Source organism: Oryx dammah, unplaced genomic scaffold (assembly GCF_014754425.2).
Source record: "Oryx dammah isolate SB20612 unplaced genomic scaffold, SCBI_Odam_1.1 HiC_scaffold_24, whole genome shotgun sequence".
Lineage (NCBI taxonomy): Eukaryota > Metazoa > Chordata > Mammalia > Artiodactyla > Bovidae > Oryx > Oryx dammah.
Genome location: NW_024070208.1, coordinates 20815545 through 20830084, shown reverse-complemented (window position 1 = coordinate 20830084; position 14540 = coordinate 20815545). Strand labels below are relative to the sequence as shown.

Sequence of the window (14540 nt, the reverse complement as noted above, 5' to 3'; positions counted from 1 at the left end):
GAGATCTAACCGATGTCCCTTACATTGCAAGGTGGATTCTTAACCACTGGACCACAAGGAAGCCCGGTTATTCGTTTTACATACATCAATGTGTACATGTCAGTCCCCAAATCCCAATCTATCCCTCCTCCCCATCCCTTCTGCCCTGGTAACCATAAGTTCATTCTCAGTCTGTGAGGAGAAAGTGATAGTGTACCTCTTTGCTAAGAAAAACTTGGTTTCTGTTGAGACATAGTCTCGAGGCAACTTAAATTACAATGACATAAGGCAGTGTCACTAGAGTTTCTCATTATATTAATAAACATGAACCACTAAGCTGCTCACATTTCCCTTTTTGCTTTGGCTTCTAGGAAATTCATCTGCAGCAGTTTTTTTTTACCGTTGGCATATTTCTACTTTCTTTCCCTTAGCCCCGATTTCCTAATTCTCTTTGCATCGTCTTATGTCACAGAAATTTCAGTGGCTTCACTACCTTGTGGAAATAATTACATGCAGAATAATAAATGGAAGTGAAGCGCCTCCGGTGTTCATCGGGGCGGAGTCTTCTGCAAAGGAAAGGGCAGTCACTGGCCCTCCTGGGCATGGCGGCCACTAGGTGGCACCAAAGCTTTCCTGCAGCCATCCTTAGCCAGCCGATCTGGCCTAAAAGTGTTTCTGTATAACCGGGTACTTCTTGGACTGTGCTAACCACGTTTCGAGTTGCTCCTCTCCACAATGCTCTGGGTATCATTCGAGGGCCTGGGCAAAGCTAACCTAGGCCAGCCTGGTTGGCTTCTTTCCAGTGTTCAACTTACAAAATCAGTGTTTCAAATAAGGGGAGGCAAGTCTGAACCAGATCATGTCAACTGGGGGCCGTGTCCCCATGGGAGCACTCCATTAGTGACCATCCGGGAGAGCGGGAGGTGGGACCCTCCTCACAAGTGGAGAGTTTAGGGGGTGTGTTACGGGGGCACGGGGAAGGGGCTCTCCAGCTTCCCCGGTGTCTGGTGACTTCTGTCTGAAATGAACATACTGCTAATGTTGGGCACATAACTGGACAATAGTTATCACACCTGTGAAATAGAAACTGACTTTTAAAAAGACCCGAGGGTGCCAACATTAATTACCATTAATGTTTGCTTCCATTATTCACTCAGAGCAGTTATGTCATTCAAAGCCATTTTGTAAAAAAGTCTTCCGTGGAAGTTGGAAGAATGTAATTCTATAAAAAAAAAAACCCTTTAAATTCAGTTTCTTGACTCTTCTTGAATCCATGTGTTATAAGTGTGCCAAAAGATGTTTCCTTTGAGAAGCCATTTTTATTCATGTCAATTTCTTGTTTCTTCAAGTGTCTAATAGTATCTGATCAGTTGTGTTTCTAGAGAACTAAAGAGGAGTAGAATACTGCAGATCATTGAGGGCGTATTTATGTCCAGACCAGGAATGTGGAGCAATGTGACCCTGGGCAGGGTGGGCGTCGGGAGGGTGGGGGGCGCTGGGAGGCAGCCATCCAGCTATACCCACTGTTCTGAAATTTGGATTTGGGATCACTGGCCAGAAGTGGCTCTGATTAGTGTTCTGAGGCCTTGCGAGGGAGAAGCTCTCAACAGTTTTTATTTGCTCTTAAAAAAAAATTTCTTCTAGAAATTCTAAGAGTCTACTCAGGTGCCTCATACCTGGTGGACTGGAGAATTCATTCATCTACAGAAGGCCCAGTAGGGGAACAGGAAGTACTTGGATTTCTCCTGTTTGACCAGGGGCTAAAGAGATCAGCCATGGGCTCCAGGGTCTTCCAGATACAAGTAAACACTTAGCTTCATCTGGAAGGCGCTGGACAGTGCAGCTCAGCAGGCCTCCACATGACTGGCCCCCTGTCCTTGGGTCTCAGGGATCAAGAAGCTCCCAGTGCTACCACCACTTGTGTTCACCACACATCAACCCCTCCACCATCACAAAAGTCTCTTCAGGGGCTCACCACCCTGCTCCACGGGAGACCCAACCAGGGTGACCCAGGATGGTTTCTGTAGGGCTTGGTCCATTAGGGACCCCCGAGAAACATTTGAACTTTAAAGCAGATACCAAGTAGAGATACTAGGTGGATCTTCCTGGTGGCTCAGATGGTAAAGAGTCCGCCTGCAATGCAGGAGACCCGGGTTCAATCCCTGGGTTGGGAAGACTCTTACCTGGAGAATTCCATGGACAGAGGAGCCTGGTCCATGGGGTTGCAGAGAGTTGGACACGACTGAGTGACTAACGCTACTGAATCACAGGGCAGAGACCATGGTGGGACCGTGAGCAGTAATCTGGGGAGTCTTATTTGGAAAAGGGGCAAGTAAGGGATGGCCTGTGAGCCAGACCAGGGCACTTATTAACACGACCCCTGGGGCAATGCTGGGGAGAGAAATGTAAGGTCAAGGACACATTTTAACTGTGAAACAACAAGAAACTACAGTTAAAATATAGATCCTCCATCAAGAATTTTCTTTTCCAGGAGAAAAATAATTTATGAGATGACTGTAGCTTTTAAAAATTGAACAAATTTATTGAGCACCTACTGTATGCCAGCCAGCATCTATCACAATAATAATCTGAAAGGGTCAGGATCCACCAGGGCGTATCAGGAGCCCTCCCGGATGAGGACAGCGCTAGAGGCGGGTCAGCAAAGGGAGCTGAGCCCAGCAGTGCCTTGGGGGCTCCTCCTCCCCAGAGAGACTGCTGTCTGCAGGGAGGGGAGTGTCTGAGTGTGGTTGCGCTGGGCTTCTCCCCCCTTCTCATGTTATGGGGGCATCTTGCCTTTCCTGTTACGGAAGAGGTTTGCTGACATCCTTTGCTGTCACTCAGTTTGGTAGACTGCACTGTGCTGGGGTGGGGGGTCAGTGAGAAAAAGGGTGAAGGCAGATCGCATCCGAGTTGGCTCCGAAGCATCCGTAGTGGGCATGTGTGAGTACTCAGAGCTAAGCGTGCTGCTGAAGGGTGAAGACTGGAGGAGCCATTGCCTGGCTCAGTCCACTCATGGATGCCCTGGTGACTTTGCTGTCCTGAGCTTGCCTCCTGGTCCTTGGAGACTACGTCAACACCTGAATGGTTAGCGTGTTGCTTTGCATCCTCAGCTACAGGCTGTGGGTCCCTTTTCCGAGCAGCAGGTGGACAGCCAGTGACTTTCTAGGCATCATCTCTGCAGAAAGAAGCCCCGCACTGCTCTGAGCCCTGTGGTTCTGTAGTCATCAGCATGGTCCCAGGGGCGTGTTTTCTTGGTCTTGGGCATCACAGCTGCGGAGGGATGCAGACCTCTGTTCTTCATCGTTGACTGTGGCCGAGATCTCAAGTCTCAAGTCAACCTCAGCTGAACACAAGGGCTGGCCAACTATGACTCCTGGGCCAAATCTGACCCTCCACCTGTTCTTGTAAAATAAATTTTCTTGGAACTCAGCCACTTCCCTTATTTACATATCCTTGGCTGCTTTCACTCTATCATGACAGAGTTCAGTAGTTTCAACAGAGACTGTATGACTGGCAAAGCCTGAAATATTTATTATTTAGCCCTTTATAAAAAGTTTGCTCACTCCTGGTGTTGAATTATGAAAGACCATAATTTTATGAACTTAAATCAGAGTACAGTATTGTAATCTGTACTCCTGGAAGGGCTTCCTGGTGGCTCAGCGGTAAAGAATCCACCTGCCAATGCAGGAGACAGAGAAGACACAGGTTCGATCCCTGGGTGGGGAAGATCCCCTGGAGGGGGGCATGGCAACCCCTCCAGTATTCTTGCCTGGGGAATCCCATGGACAGAGGAACCTGGTGGGCTATAGTCCATAGGGTCACAAAGAGTCGGACATGACTTAGTGACTAAACAACAGTCCGGGAGTATCCGGGCTGTTCGGGGTAGGAGAGAAGGTTCTCACTACAGGGACGGCAAAGACTTTGGCTCAAGTGTGATGACTAGTGAGGGCTGCTGGGAGGACTGTGTCAAGGAGGATTCTGAAGCCCCGTCTGGGCTGGTGCGGGCACTTCCAGGGAGGTGTAAACTGGGCCATGAGTCATCCAGGCGAGGAGCACCAGGGAGGGACGGGAGCACGGCAAGTCCACACTCTTCTTCTCCAACGGTGCACGGCAACCAGGGACAGCTTGGTGTGGCTCCCGATGCCAGCACTTGGCGCTGCCGAGGTGGGGATTGTAAACATTCCCTTGCTGGAGTGGGAGAGGCGTGAGATTTGAGTACCATTCACGCTGCGACAGAAGCAGGCCACCACAGACAAGACCAAGGTCAGGTCAGAGCTCCAGCTTTAACTGAGGCTCCTCTGCATTCGTGCAGCAGTGTTGGTTCAGGACAGCATCTTGTGTAAAGCTTCCCACGTGGAGAAGAAGGGTGGGCATTTATTACTCAGTGCAATGAAAATGCCAGTTAAAATAGTTACAAATTGTTTAAAAAGGAAAAAATGTCAATGCATGTTTACTGGAGAAAGCAGTATAAAAAGTGGCCCATTTACATGTATCTGTCTAGATAGCCCTTAGATTGTAGATTTAAAAATGGAAGCATCTTACGAAAACCTTCCCACTAAGTCTAATATCCTACTATCCTGTAACCCCAATGAACGATTTTTCCTCAGTAGTCCAAATAAATCCAGGTAGTGGTCTTCTGTGGACTCCTACTTGTTATAGTGAATGTGTTTGAAAAGTGCATTCAAATCTAGTTCTTGGAGCTCCAATCGTATTTTAAATGCACCAAGAGTCTGTTATTAGGGCTCAATCTGTATAGAGCTTATTAGCCACTTTTGCGTAAATGCTGATTTTTGGATGCTGCGTGGCATCACTGCAGTGATCGGAGTGCTGAAGTGAGGCATTACTGTAGTCTGATATATATCTACTGTTTTACTAAGGTGACTCTAAATCCTCAGGGCCACTGCTCCCTCGTAGGGTAAACAGAAACAGAGAATCCACTGAGGTGGACATCACGAGCACTGATCTCTCCTCCAAGTCGCTTGCTATCTTTCTCACATTCAGCATTTTGGCTTTAGTTGTTTTTCCTTCACGTCATGAAAAATTGTGCAATCAGCTCCAGCTGACTAGGTTTTCTTTTCAAATAATTATAGGAAGCATTTAAATTATATAAGTGCATTAAACCGTATCCCAAATGGAATTGAGTTTTTAAAAAATATATTTTATGACCTAAAAGCTCATTGAGAATTTATTTGCATAAAAATCCCAGTATCTTTATCGACTTTTAAAATGCCATTGAGCCCCTTGAAATACACCACCTCACAAGTGAGAAAGGGTGCCGGGCAAGGGTGTTAATGACCCATGAGACAGATCATCAGACTTCCAATGGACCTTGGGAAGCAGGGCTGAGAACACAGATGGCACGCAGACCCCAGAAGGGCAAGATGGGAGCTGAGTCTGTGGCTCTGAAAGACACGAGTAGAGCGTGCTCAGATGTAGAATTCCTCCGTGTCATTGTCCCCGCATCCGGCCGGCACCAAGGGTGCCGGGACATCTCTGCCAGTCTGCCGGGCCTGGGGGGCATCGGAAGGGAGTTCCGGGGGTGACTCTGTGAGCGAGGAGGTGTCCGAAGCTGGGGGAGCGGTGACGGCTGTGGCCGAGGAGCCTGAAGTCCCTTTGAAGAGAGGGAGGGTGGCCCAGGAGGCCCCCGCGGTCTCGCCGCCCCCAGTGGGCAGGGGTCCTTCTCTGAAGCCCCTGCGCTCTGACCAGAGGCTGCTGCCTCGTTCCGGGGGGCGCGGCGCTTCCTCGGGGCTGCAGAACCTGCTGGGTGCCGAGTAGGCAGAGACCACAGACAGGTCGGAGGAGGAGAGCCGCAGCCCGGTGTCCACGTCCGTCTCCTGGGCCCCCTCCAGGTCATCGATGGAGAGGAGGTGGCCGTGCCCCCGCTCCGGGGCCCTCTGCCCCCGGCCGCCTATGCTTGCAGACGGCTGTGCTTCCACCGCGGAGGCCGGGAAGGGGTCGCCGGTGGGCAGACAAAACAAGGACTTGCTTCGCTGGAAAGACCAGGGGAGCCTGGGAGGGCTGGTGGCTCGTCTGGCAAACTCCTGCGGGTGCTTGGTAGATGGACCTGCCTGGCCGAGCCCCGGGTGTGATGCGTCCAGTGGTGGCTGCGAGCGGCGGCCTGGGGTCCGGCTCTGCGCGGTGGCGCGCGGGGAAGACGTGGAGGCCGGTTTCTGCTCTGAGGCCTGGTGAGCCCTGCCGGGTTTAGGGCACTTCTTGTGCCCCTTCTGTGCCTGCAGGGGCAAGAGGGGACATCGTTATCAGTGCCAGGCTGGGGGCAACGGAGTCTCATTGCTAAACAGAACATGAAACACACTTTCTGATGATTGGAAACTTCCAGAACTGTCTCGGCAATAAAGCACCACCAGAAATGTCACTGGGGCTTCCCAGGTGCCCTGGTGGTAAAGAACCCGTCTGCCAATGCAGGAGACATAAGAGACAGGAGTTCGATCCCTGCGTGGGGAAGATCCCCTGGAGGAGGAAATGGCAACCCACTCTAGTATTCTTGCCTGGAGAATCCCATGGACAGAGGAGTCCGGTGGGGACCCAGTCCGTGGGGTTGCAAAGAGTCGGACACACACACGTACATACATAAATTTCATTCTCCAAATTCTAAAGTGAAGACAGAGATTGCAGTGTTTGGGGGAAGGCAGATCGGACTTCTCAGTCTGAGCAGACGTCCCCGAACCCAGGAGGAGAGGCAGGCCCTTGTCACGACAAGGAATAGGACCTCTTCCAGCACACATGCAAGGATGCTCCGTGGATTAGCCACAAGCCTGAGGCCTGGCTGAGTGGGACAGAGGACACAGGGATTACCATTTAGTGTACAAAGGATGCTCGAAGGGTCTGCTTCCCTCTGGCCGAAGCCCCAGCGTTTGGACGTGCTCCCAACCGACGTTAGGGTGGAAATGTCAGGATGGGGCTTGATCCTAGTGCACGTGTGGCCATGGGGACACATCCCAGGGGCGGCCCTTGGTTCAGGGTGGTAAATCTTTGGTGAGTGAGGGGCTATCAGGAAATCAGCATGTATTGACTTGCTTTAGGAACCACTGACTCCCCTGTGTTCCCTTTCAGAAACTGTAAGGGGAAGGGGGCAGCTAACTACTGACCAGTCCCGTGGGTGCCCCACAGGGGCAAGGGCAGGTCCCCAGGGCTCAGACAGTTTCATCCTTCAGCAGCTCAGCCCTGACCTCCTGTTCTCTCCCACACCTTCCCTGCAGCTCTGCAGGAGCTTCTGTTGCACACAATTAATTGGGAACCTTTCTTTCAACGAACGTTCCCACCTGGGGCTGCCGCGCTCAGGTTTTCCCCCTGGTCTGCTCCCCAGGCTTCCAGCCAAACTTCCTATGCAAAATTTCAGTTAAATGATGGATGTGGGGACAGTGATTCTGGTTCTGTTTAGTACAGGATCTTTTCATTTATTGTTCAGTTGCTCTTTCGTGTCTGGCTCTTTGTGACCCCGTGGACTGCAGCATGTCAGGCTCCCCTGTCCCTCACCATCTCCCAGAGCTTGCTCAAACTCATGTCCGTTGAGTCAGTGATGCCATCCAACCATCTCATCCTCTGTCACCCCCCTCTCCTTCTGCCCTCAATAACTTTCATTTATGAATTTCCAAATAAGGAAAGAATTTTTTTAAAATACGAGAGTGCAGTTTACTCCAAGGGATATTTCCCGGCTCTCTGCAAGACTACGAGACCCTGGCCCTACCTTGGACAGCACACATCCCTGTCTCCCTGTTACACAGGAACCTGGTCTTCACAACTACTTGGGAAGTTTAGTTCAACGTCCTGTACACTTACTTGTGCCTGTTACAGGTAAAGGAGGGGAAACTACAATGTGAAGGACTGTTTTCAACCACAAGAAGTACATTTCATTGAAAGGACAGGAGACAAAAAGAACTCAGACAGGAGCCTGTGATGACAGGCACAGTGCTGGGGTGGAGAGGGGAGAGGCCATGCCTGTCCGTGGAGCAGAGGGGTGTCCGTGGAGGCGGGCGTGGAGATGGGCAGCTGTGCTGCTATCGGGAGGCACAGGTAGAGAGGAGGCTGGGTGGGAGAGGGAGGCCAAGACAGAGGCTGACACTTGGCAGATAAGCGAGGGAGCTGTGAGGGGCTGGAAGCCAGCAGTTTGAATGATTACAGACCAGGTGCGAGGAAGGCAGTGCTGTGGGTCAGCTTGGAGCTGGAGTCTAGTAGTGGTCAAGGAGGCCCTGACCACCTGGATAAGAAACCCACAATCTTAGCCTCTTGCTGGGGTCATATTCAGTCTTGATTATGTCCACCCCCCTGCCCCCCGCCCACCATAGGATCATTCTTTTCATTCTTAAGATCTTTTCTTAACTTCAGATATTTCTTAATCCTATAAACAGACTTATTGACTCATTTTTGTTTTCAGTCAATATTAAATGAGGGTCTTTCCTGCAGAGCTTTTCATCTGGACTGCTTAAGCTTTGACTGGGTTATAAAAAGTGTGCTGACATATGGGTCTCTTTTAGCGGCAGCCTCTTGCCATGTAAATATTATCATTTTCTACGATGTGGAAAAGGTCTGGAGGACTAGGCAGAGATAATTTTGAATAAGACAAGATATTGAATGCCCACAAGTAACAACACAACATTCAAATGTATTCAAGTAAGCCACGATGATAAGTGCAGTTCAGTCGCTCAGTTGTGTCCGACTCTTTGCGACCCCATGGACTGCAGCATGCCAGGCCTCCCTGTCCATCACCAACTCCTGCAGTTTACTCAAACTCATGTCCTTTGAGTCGGTGATGCCATCCAACCATCTCATCCTCTATTGTCCCCTTCTCCTCCTGCCTTCAATCTTTCCCAGCAACAGAGTCTTTTCAAATGAGTCAGTTCTTCACATCAGGTGGCCAACATATTGGAGTTTCAGCTTCAGTATCAGTCCTTCCAATGAATATTCAGGACTGATTTCCTTTAGGACGGACTGGTTGGATCTCCTTGCAGTCCAAGAGACTCTCAAGAGTCTTCTCCAACACCACAGTTCAAAAGCATCAATTCTTTGGTGCTCAGCCTTTTTTACAGTCCAACTCTCACATCCATACATGACTACTGGAAAAACCATAGCTTTGACTAGATGGACCTTTGTTGGTAAAGTGATGGCTCTGCTTTTTAATATGCTGTCTAGGTTGGTCATAGCTTTTCTTCCAGGGAGCAAGCATCTTTTAATTTCATGGCTGCAGTCACCATCTGCAGTGATTTTGGAGCCCAAGAAAATAAAGTCTTTCACTGTTTCCATTGTTTCCCTGTCTATTTGCCATGAAGTGACGTGACTGGATGCCATGATTTTAGTTTTCTGAACATAGAGTTTTAAGCCAACTTTTTCACTCTCCTCTTTCACTTTCATCAAGAGGCTCTTTAGTTCTTCTTTGCTTTCAGCCATAAGGGTGGTATCATCTGCATATCTGAGGTTATTGACATTTCTCCCAGCAATCTTGATTCTAGACTGTGCTTCATCCAGCCCAGCGTTTCTCATGATGATAGAGTGGCAATATGTGAGCTCTATTGGAATGAAAAAGAGGAGGGGGGTTGATTTTATAGAGGGGTGAGGCAGCATGGGGAGAGGGTAGGAAAAGCTTGCCTTAAGAAGCCACGCTTGGACAAAACCTTGGAAAGTGGAGGAGGGATCTGCCAACTGGAAGGCAGCGGGCAAGGCATGGAAGGCAGCGGGCAAGGCATGGAAGGGCACATGGGCACAGAAGCAGCCTGCATGGAGGCTGGCTCATTGAAGCAGAGGTGAGCCCTGAGAACTGAGAGGAGCCTCGCCAGGGGATGCATATATATATCCTTTTTCAGATTCTTTTCCATTTTTGTTATTATAAGATAATTGAATATAGTTCACCATGCTATACAGTAAACCTTTGTTATTTTATGGGGCTTCCCTGATGGCTGAGATGGCAAAGAATCTGCCTGCAATGCAGGAGACCCAGGTTTGATCTCTGGGTCAGGAGGATCCCCTGGAGAAGGAAATGGCAACCCACTCCAGTATTCTTGCCTGGAGAATTCCGTGGACAGAGGATCTGGCGGGCTACAGTCCATGGGTCACAAAGAGTCAGACATGACAGAGTGACTGACACGTTTTTGTTATTTTATAGATGGTAAGGGTGCATCTGCTAATCCCAGACTCCTAATTTATCCCTCTTTCATGCCTTCCCCTTTGATAATGGTAAATTTGTTTTCTATGTCAAGGGGTCTGTTTCTGTTTTATAAATAAGTTCATTTGTATCATATTTTAGATTCCACATATACATGGTGTCATACAATAGACTTATTTCCTTTAGTACGATAATCTCTAGGTCGATATGTGTTGCTGCAAATGGCAATAGTTCATTCTTTCTTGTGACTGATACTCCATTGTGTATATGTATCACATCTTATTTATCCATTCATCTGTTGATGGACATTTACATTGCATCCATGCCTTGGCTACTGTAGACAGTGCAGAGTGAACACTGGGACGAATGTATCTTTTTGAATTAGAGTCTTCATCTTTTCCTGATATAAGATTGCCCAGGAGTAAGATCGAGGGGTCATAGGTAAGTTGATTTTTTTTTTTAGGAACCTCCATAATGTTTTCCTAGTGGCTGTACCAACGTACATTCCCACCAACATTGTAGGAGCATTCCTTTTCCTCCACGCCCTCTTTAGCATTTATTATTTGATGACGGCTGTTCTGACTGGTGTGAGGTGATACCTCACTGTAGTTTTGACTTGCGTTTCTCTAATAACTAGCAACGTTGAGCATCTTTTCATGTGCTTTTTGGCCATCTGTATGTTGTCTTTGGAGAAATCTCTATGTACATCTTTTGCCCATTTTTGATTGGTTTTGTAAATAATTGTATTTCTTTATTTTTGGCTGTGCTGGGTCTTGCTGCATGGGCTTTTCTTCTCTAGTTGTGGAGACTGGGCGCTGTTCTCTAATTGCAGGGCCCAAGTGTTTTCACTGGGGTGGCCTCTCCTTGGATCACGGGCTCTCGGGCACACAGGCTTCTGTAGCTGGCGCTCCTGGGCTCTAGGACACAGGCTCAGTAATTGTGGCACATGGGTTTAGTTGCACCGTGGCACGTGGGATCTTCCTGGATCAGAGACTGAACTTGTGTCTCCTACATTGGCAGGCAGATTCTTTACCACGGAGCCACCAGGGAAGGCTTTGATTTTTTATTTTTTTATATTGAACTGTAAGAGCTGTCTGTATATTTTGGAAATTAAGCACTTGTCGGTCACATTGTTTGCAAATATTTTCTCCCACTCGATAGGCTGTGTTTTCGTTTTGTTTACAGTTTTCCTTTGCTGTGCAAAAACTTGTAAGTTTGATTAGGTCCTGTTTATTTTTATTTCTTCTGCCTTGGGAGACTGACCTAAGAAAATATTACTTTGATTTATGTCAGAGAATGTTTTGCCTATGTTCTCTTCTAGGAGTTTTATGGTGTCATGTCTTATATTTATTAATAAGTCTTTAAGCCATTTTGGGGTTTCCCTGATAGCTCAGTTGATAAAGAATCCGCCTGCAATGCAGGAGACCCCAGTTTAATTCCTGGGTCGCGAAGATCCACTGGAGAAGGGGTAGGCCACCCACTCCAGTATTCTTAGGCTTCCCTCGTGGCTCAGCTGGTAAAGAATCTGCCTGCAATGCAGGAGACCTGGGTTCGATCCCTGGCTTGGGAAGATCCCCTGGAGAAAGGAAAGACTACCCATTCCAGTATTCTGGCCTGGAGAATTCCATGGACTGCAGAGTCCGTGGGCGTCTCAAAGAGTCGGACACGACTGAGTGACTTGCACTTTAAGCCGTTTTGAGTGAGTGAGTTGTTTTTTTTTTTGTATGATGTGAGTGAGTGTCCAAACTTCACTGGTTTACAAGCACCTGTCTAGCTTTCCCAGTACCACTTTCCTCCATTGTATATTCCTGCCTCCTGTGTTGAAGATTAATTGGCTCTAGGTGTGTGGGTTTAATCTGGGCTTTCTATTCTATTCCATTGATCTATATGTCTGTTTTTGTGCCAGTCCTGTGGTGTTTTGATTATTGTAGCTTTGTAGTATTGTCTGAAATCTGGGAGGATTACTGATCCCTTTCATCCTCAGTCTCTAATTCTGTGCGTGTATTGGGGTGTGTGTGTGTGTGTTTGAACCCATGACCTGCTGGTTCTCTTCCCGCCCATCAGGCTCTGTACAGCATATTGAAATTCTCAAGCTGTTCTGCTGAGGGTGGCCTAGGGAGATCTGAAAGTCAAGAGCAGCAATTGTAGAGATTTCTGATGGTCTAAATTACAGATTTTTAAAGAATACAATGCAAAACGCTTTTAGTCCAGGTTGTAAGGTATGGTTCTCTAAAGATCTCACTCCCCTAGACCGTTCTATGGGCATTTTTTGTGGGGGGGCATGCTGGGTCTTCACTGCCGCATGGGCTTTTCTCTAGTTGTGGTGAGCGGGGGGCTGTGCGTCTAGTTGGGGTGAACGGGCTTCTCACCGTGGTGGCTTCTCTCGCGGAGCACAGTCTGTAGGGCACACAGGGGCTCAGCAGTGTGGCCTCCCGGCTCTACAGCGCAGGTGCAATAGTTGTGGCACCTGGGCTTAGCTGCTCCACAGCATGTGGGGTCTTCCCGGATCGGGGAGCACACCCATGGCCCCTGCACTGGCAGGTGGATTCTTTATCACTGAGCCACTGGGGACACCCTCTATGTGCATTTTATGTGCATGGGGACCTTGCTGAATTTGGTGAGGAAGGTGCTGAGCCGAGCTGGTTCCTCCTGGGGATGTGATCCACTCCCCAGGGCTGGCTGCTCTGTGCTCAGCATCCCCGGGACCCCCAACCCAGCCAGTCTGACTCTCTGCTGTGCTGTGCTAATCTGGTTAGTGGTCCATCTTCTCTGCAAAGCTCTGTGCCTCACACGGGAGAGCTTGCTCAGCACACGCCCTACCCAAATATCCGACAGGAGCTTAAGCATGAGTGAAGAGTCGCAGCTTGGGGAGTGGGTAAGGAATGGCCCCAGAAGGCCCACGTGTGCCTGAGAAGTGTCACAGCTGGGTAGCTGTTGAAGAGAGAAACTGATTTTCTCAATCATTTGAGTTTGGCTAAATCAGAGTGAAAGTAAGTTGTGAGATTCTTTAGACAAGAAAGTCCTCAGATAATGGAGGCTGCTTTCAATGGAGAGACAGTGTTTATTAATTAAGATGTTGAGGGATTTTCCTGGCTGTCCAGTGGTTAAAACTCCATGTTTCCAATGCAGGAGACAATGGGTTCAATCCCTGGTTGGAGAACTAAGGTTCCCACATGCTGCGTGGTGAGGCCAAAATTTTTTTTAAAAAAATGAAAGTAAAAATAAGGCTTTTATTTATTAAAAAAAAAAAAAAGACATCTATCTTATTTTCCCCAAGGGCTGATTCCTCTAATAAGTACATACTACCCGGTAACTTGCATCTTCATGGTCTTATTCAAAGGGCATGTTCTGGGTGAGGCTGTCTGCAATCTAAATTTGCTTGAAAAAGGAAGCCTCTTCGAACATTGCTCCATAAGAAGCAAAAAGGCTAAGATTCCTGTGTGGGGAACTGCCTGGGGACATCTGAACTCTCCACTATCACAGACAGAGTGGGATTAAGTTTGACTTTAAATCAGGAACAGCTGGCAGAGGATGAAAGCTCGGTGGGTTTTGCAGAGGTTGTCGTCACTGTGCTTATTTAACGGAAACCTGTCTGTGCTCTTATTTTCACTGCATTATGAAGGCTGGAGTCCAGATCAACCCTGATTTCTGCTTTAAGGAGAGGTGGCATCCAGTATTTTCCACTGGAGGGGTGCCCACATGCACCGTGGAGGTGCCTGCTGGGTGGGTGGGATTCGAGTTGGCATAGAGCTGGCTGGTGGGCTGCAGGACCCTGAGGTGGGGAGCTGCAGTAGGGTGGCTGCGGGGCTTTCCTCCCCCTGGGTGGGTCCAGGAGATGTGGTGGTTTCCTCCAGCTCCGCCTGGGGGCAGAGAAGGCAGCTTCTAAAAGCCGGGTCTTGCCTGTCTAATGACAACTCACTTGTGCAAAGGATGCCCTTCATTCTGTGTCCTTGCCCTAGCGAGGACTCTACTTCTGGTCACTCTTGTCTGCCTGTCTGATTTGACCAGAAGCACTAGAAGCTGAGAATGAAGTGTCACAGATGCTTCAAGAAGCTCTTCCCCAGTGGACTTTTCTATTTTATTTTTTTATTGAAGGATAATTGCTTTACAGAATTTTGTTTTCTGTCAAATCTCAACATGAATCAGCCACAGGTACACATATATCCCCTCCCTTTTGAAACTCCCTCCCATTTCCCTGCCCATCCCACCTCTCTAGGTTGATACAGAGCCCCTGTTTGAGTTTCCTGAGCCATACAGCAAATTCCCGTTGGCTACCTGCTTTACATATGGTAGTGTAAGTTTCCATGTTACTCTTTCCATGCATCTCACCCTCTCCTCCCCTCTCCCTATGTCCATAAGTCTATTCTCTGTGTCTGTTTCTCCCAGGGGACTTTTTCAAGGTGAAACGAAACCCTGTGCCTTCTATCCAGGGAAGCCTCCCCACTCC

At 48.6% G+C, this 14540-nt stretch overlaps 1 protein-coding gene across 1 annotated transcript in view; it reads right to left on the bottom strand.

Moving 5' to 3' along the window:
- Positions 1-4862: 4862 nt before the first annotated feature.
- FAM124A (family with sequence similarity 124 member A) overlaps positions 4863-14540 on the bottom strand; it is a 115261-nt gene continuing 105583 nt past the window's right edge. Inside the window, exon 4 of the mRNA XM_040266992.1 lies at positions 4863-6209. Within this exon, the coding sequence (XP_040122926.1) occupies positions 5406-6209 (804 nt within the window). The 3' untranslated portion in view covers positions 4863-5405. The remainder of the gene's footprint in view (positions 6210-14540) is intronic.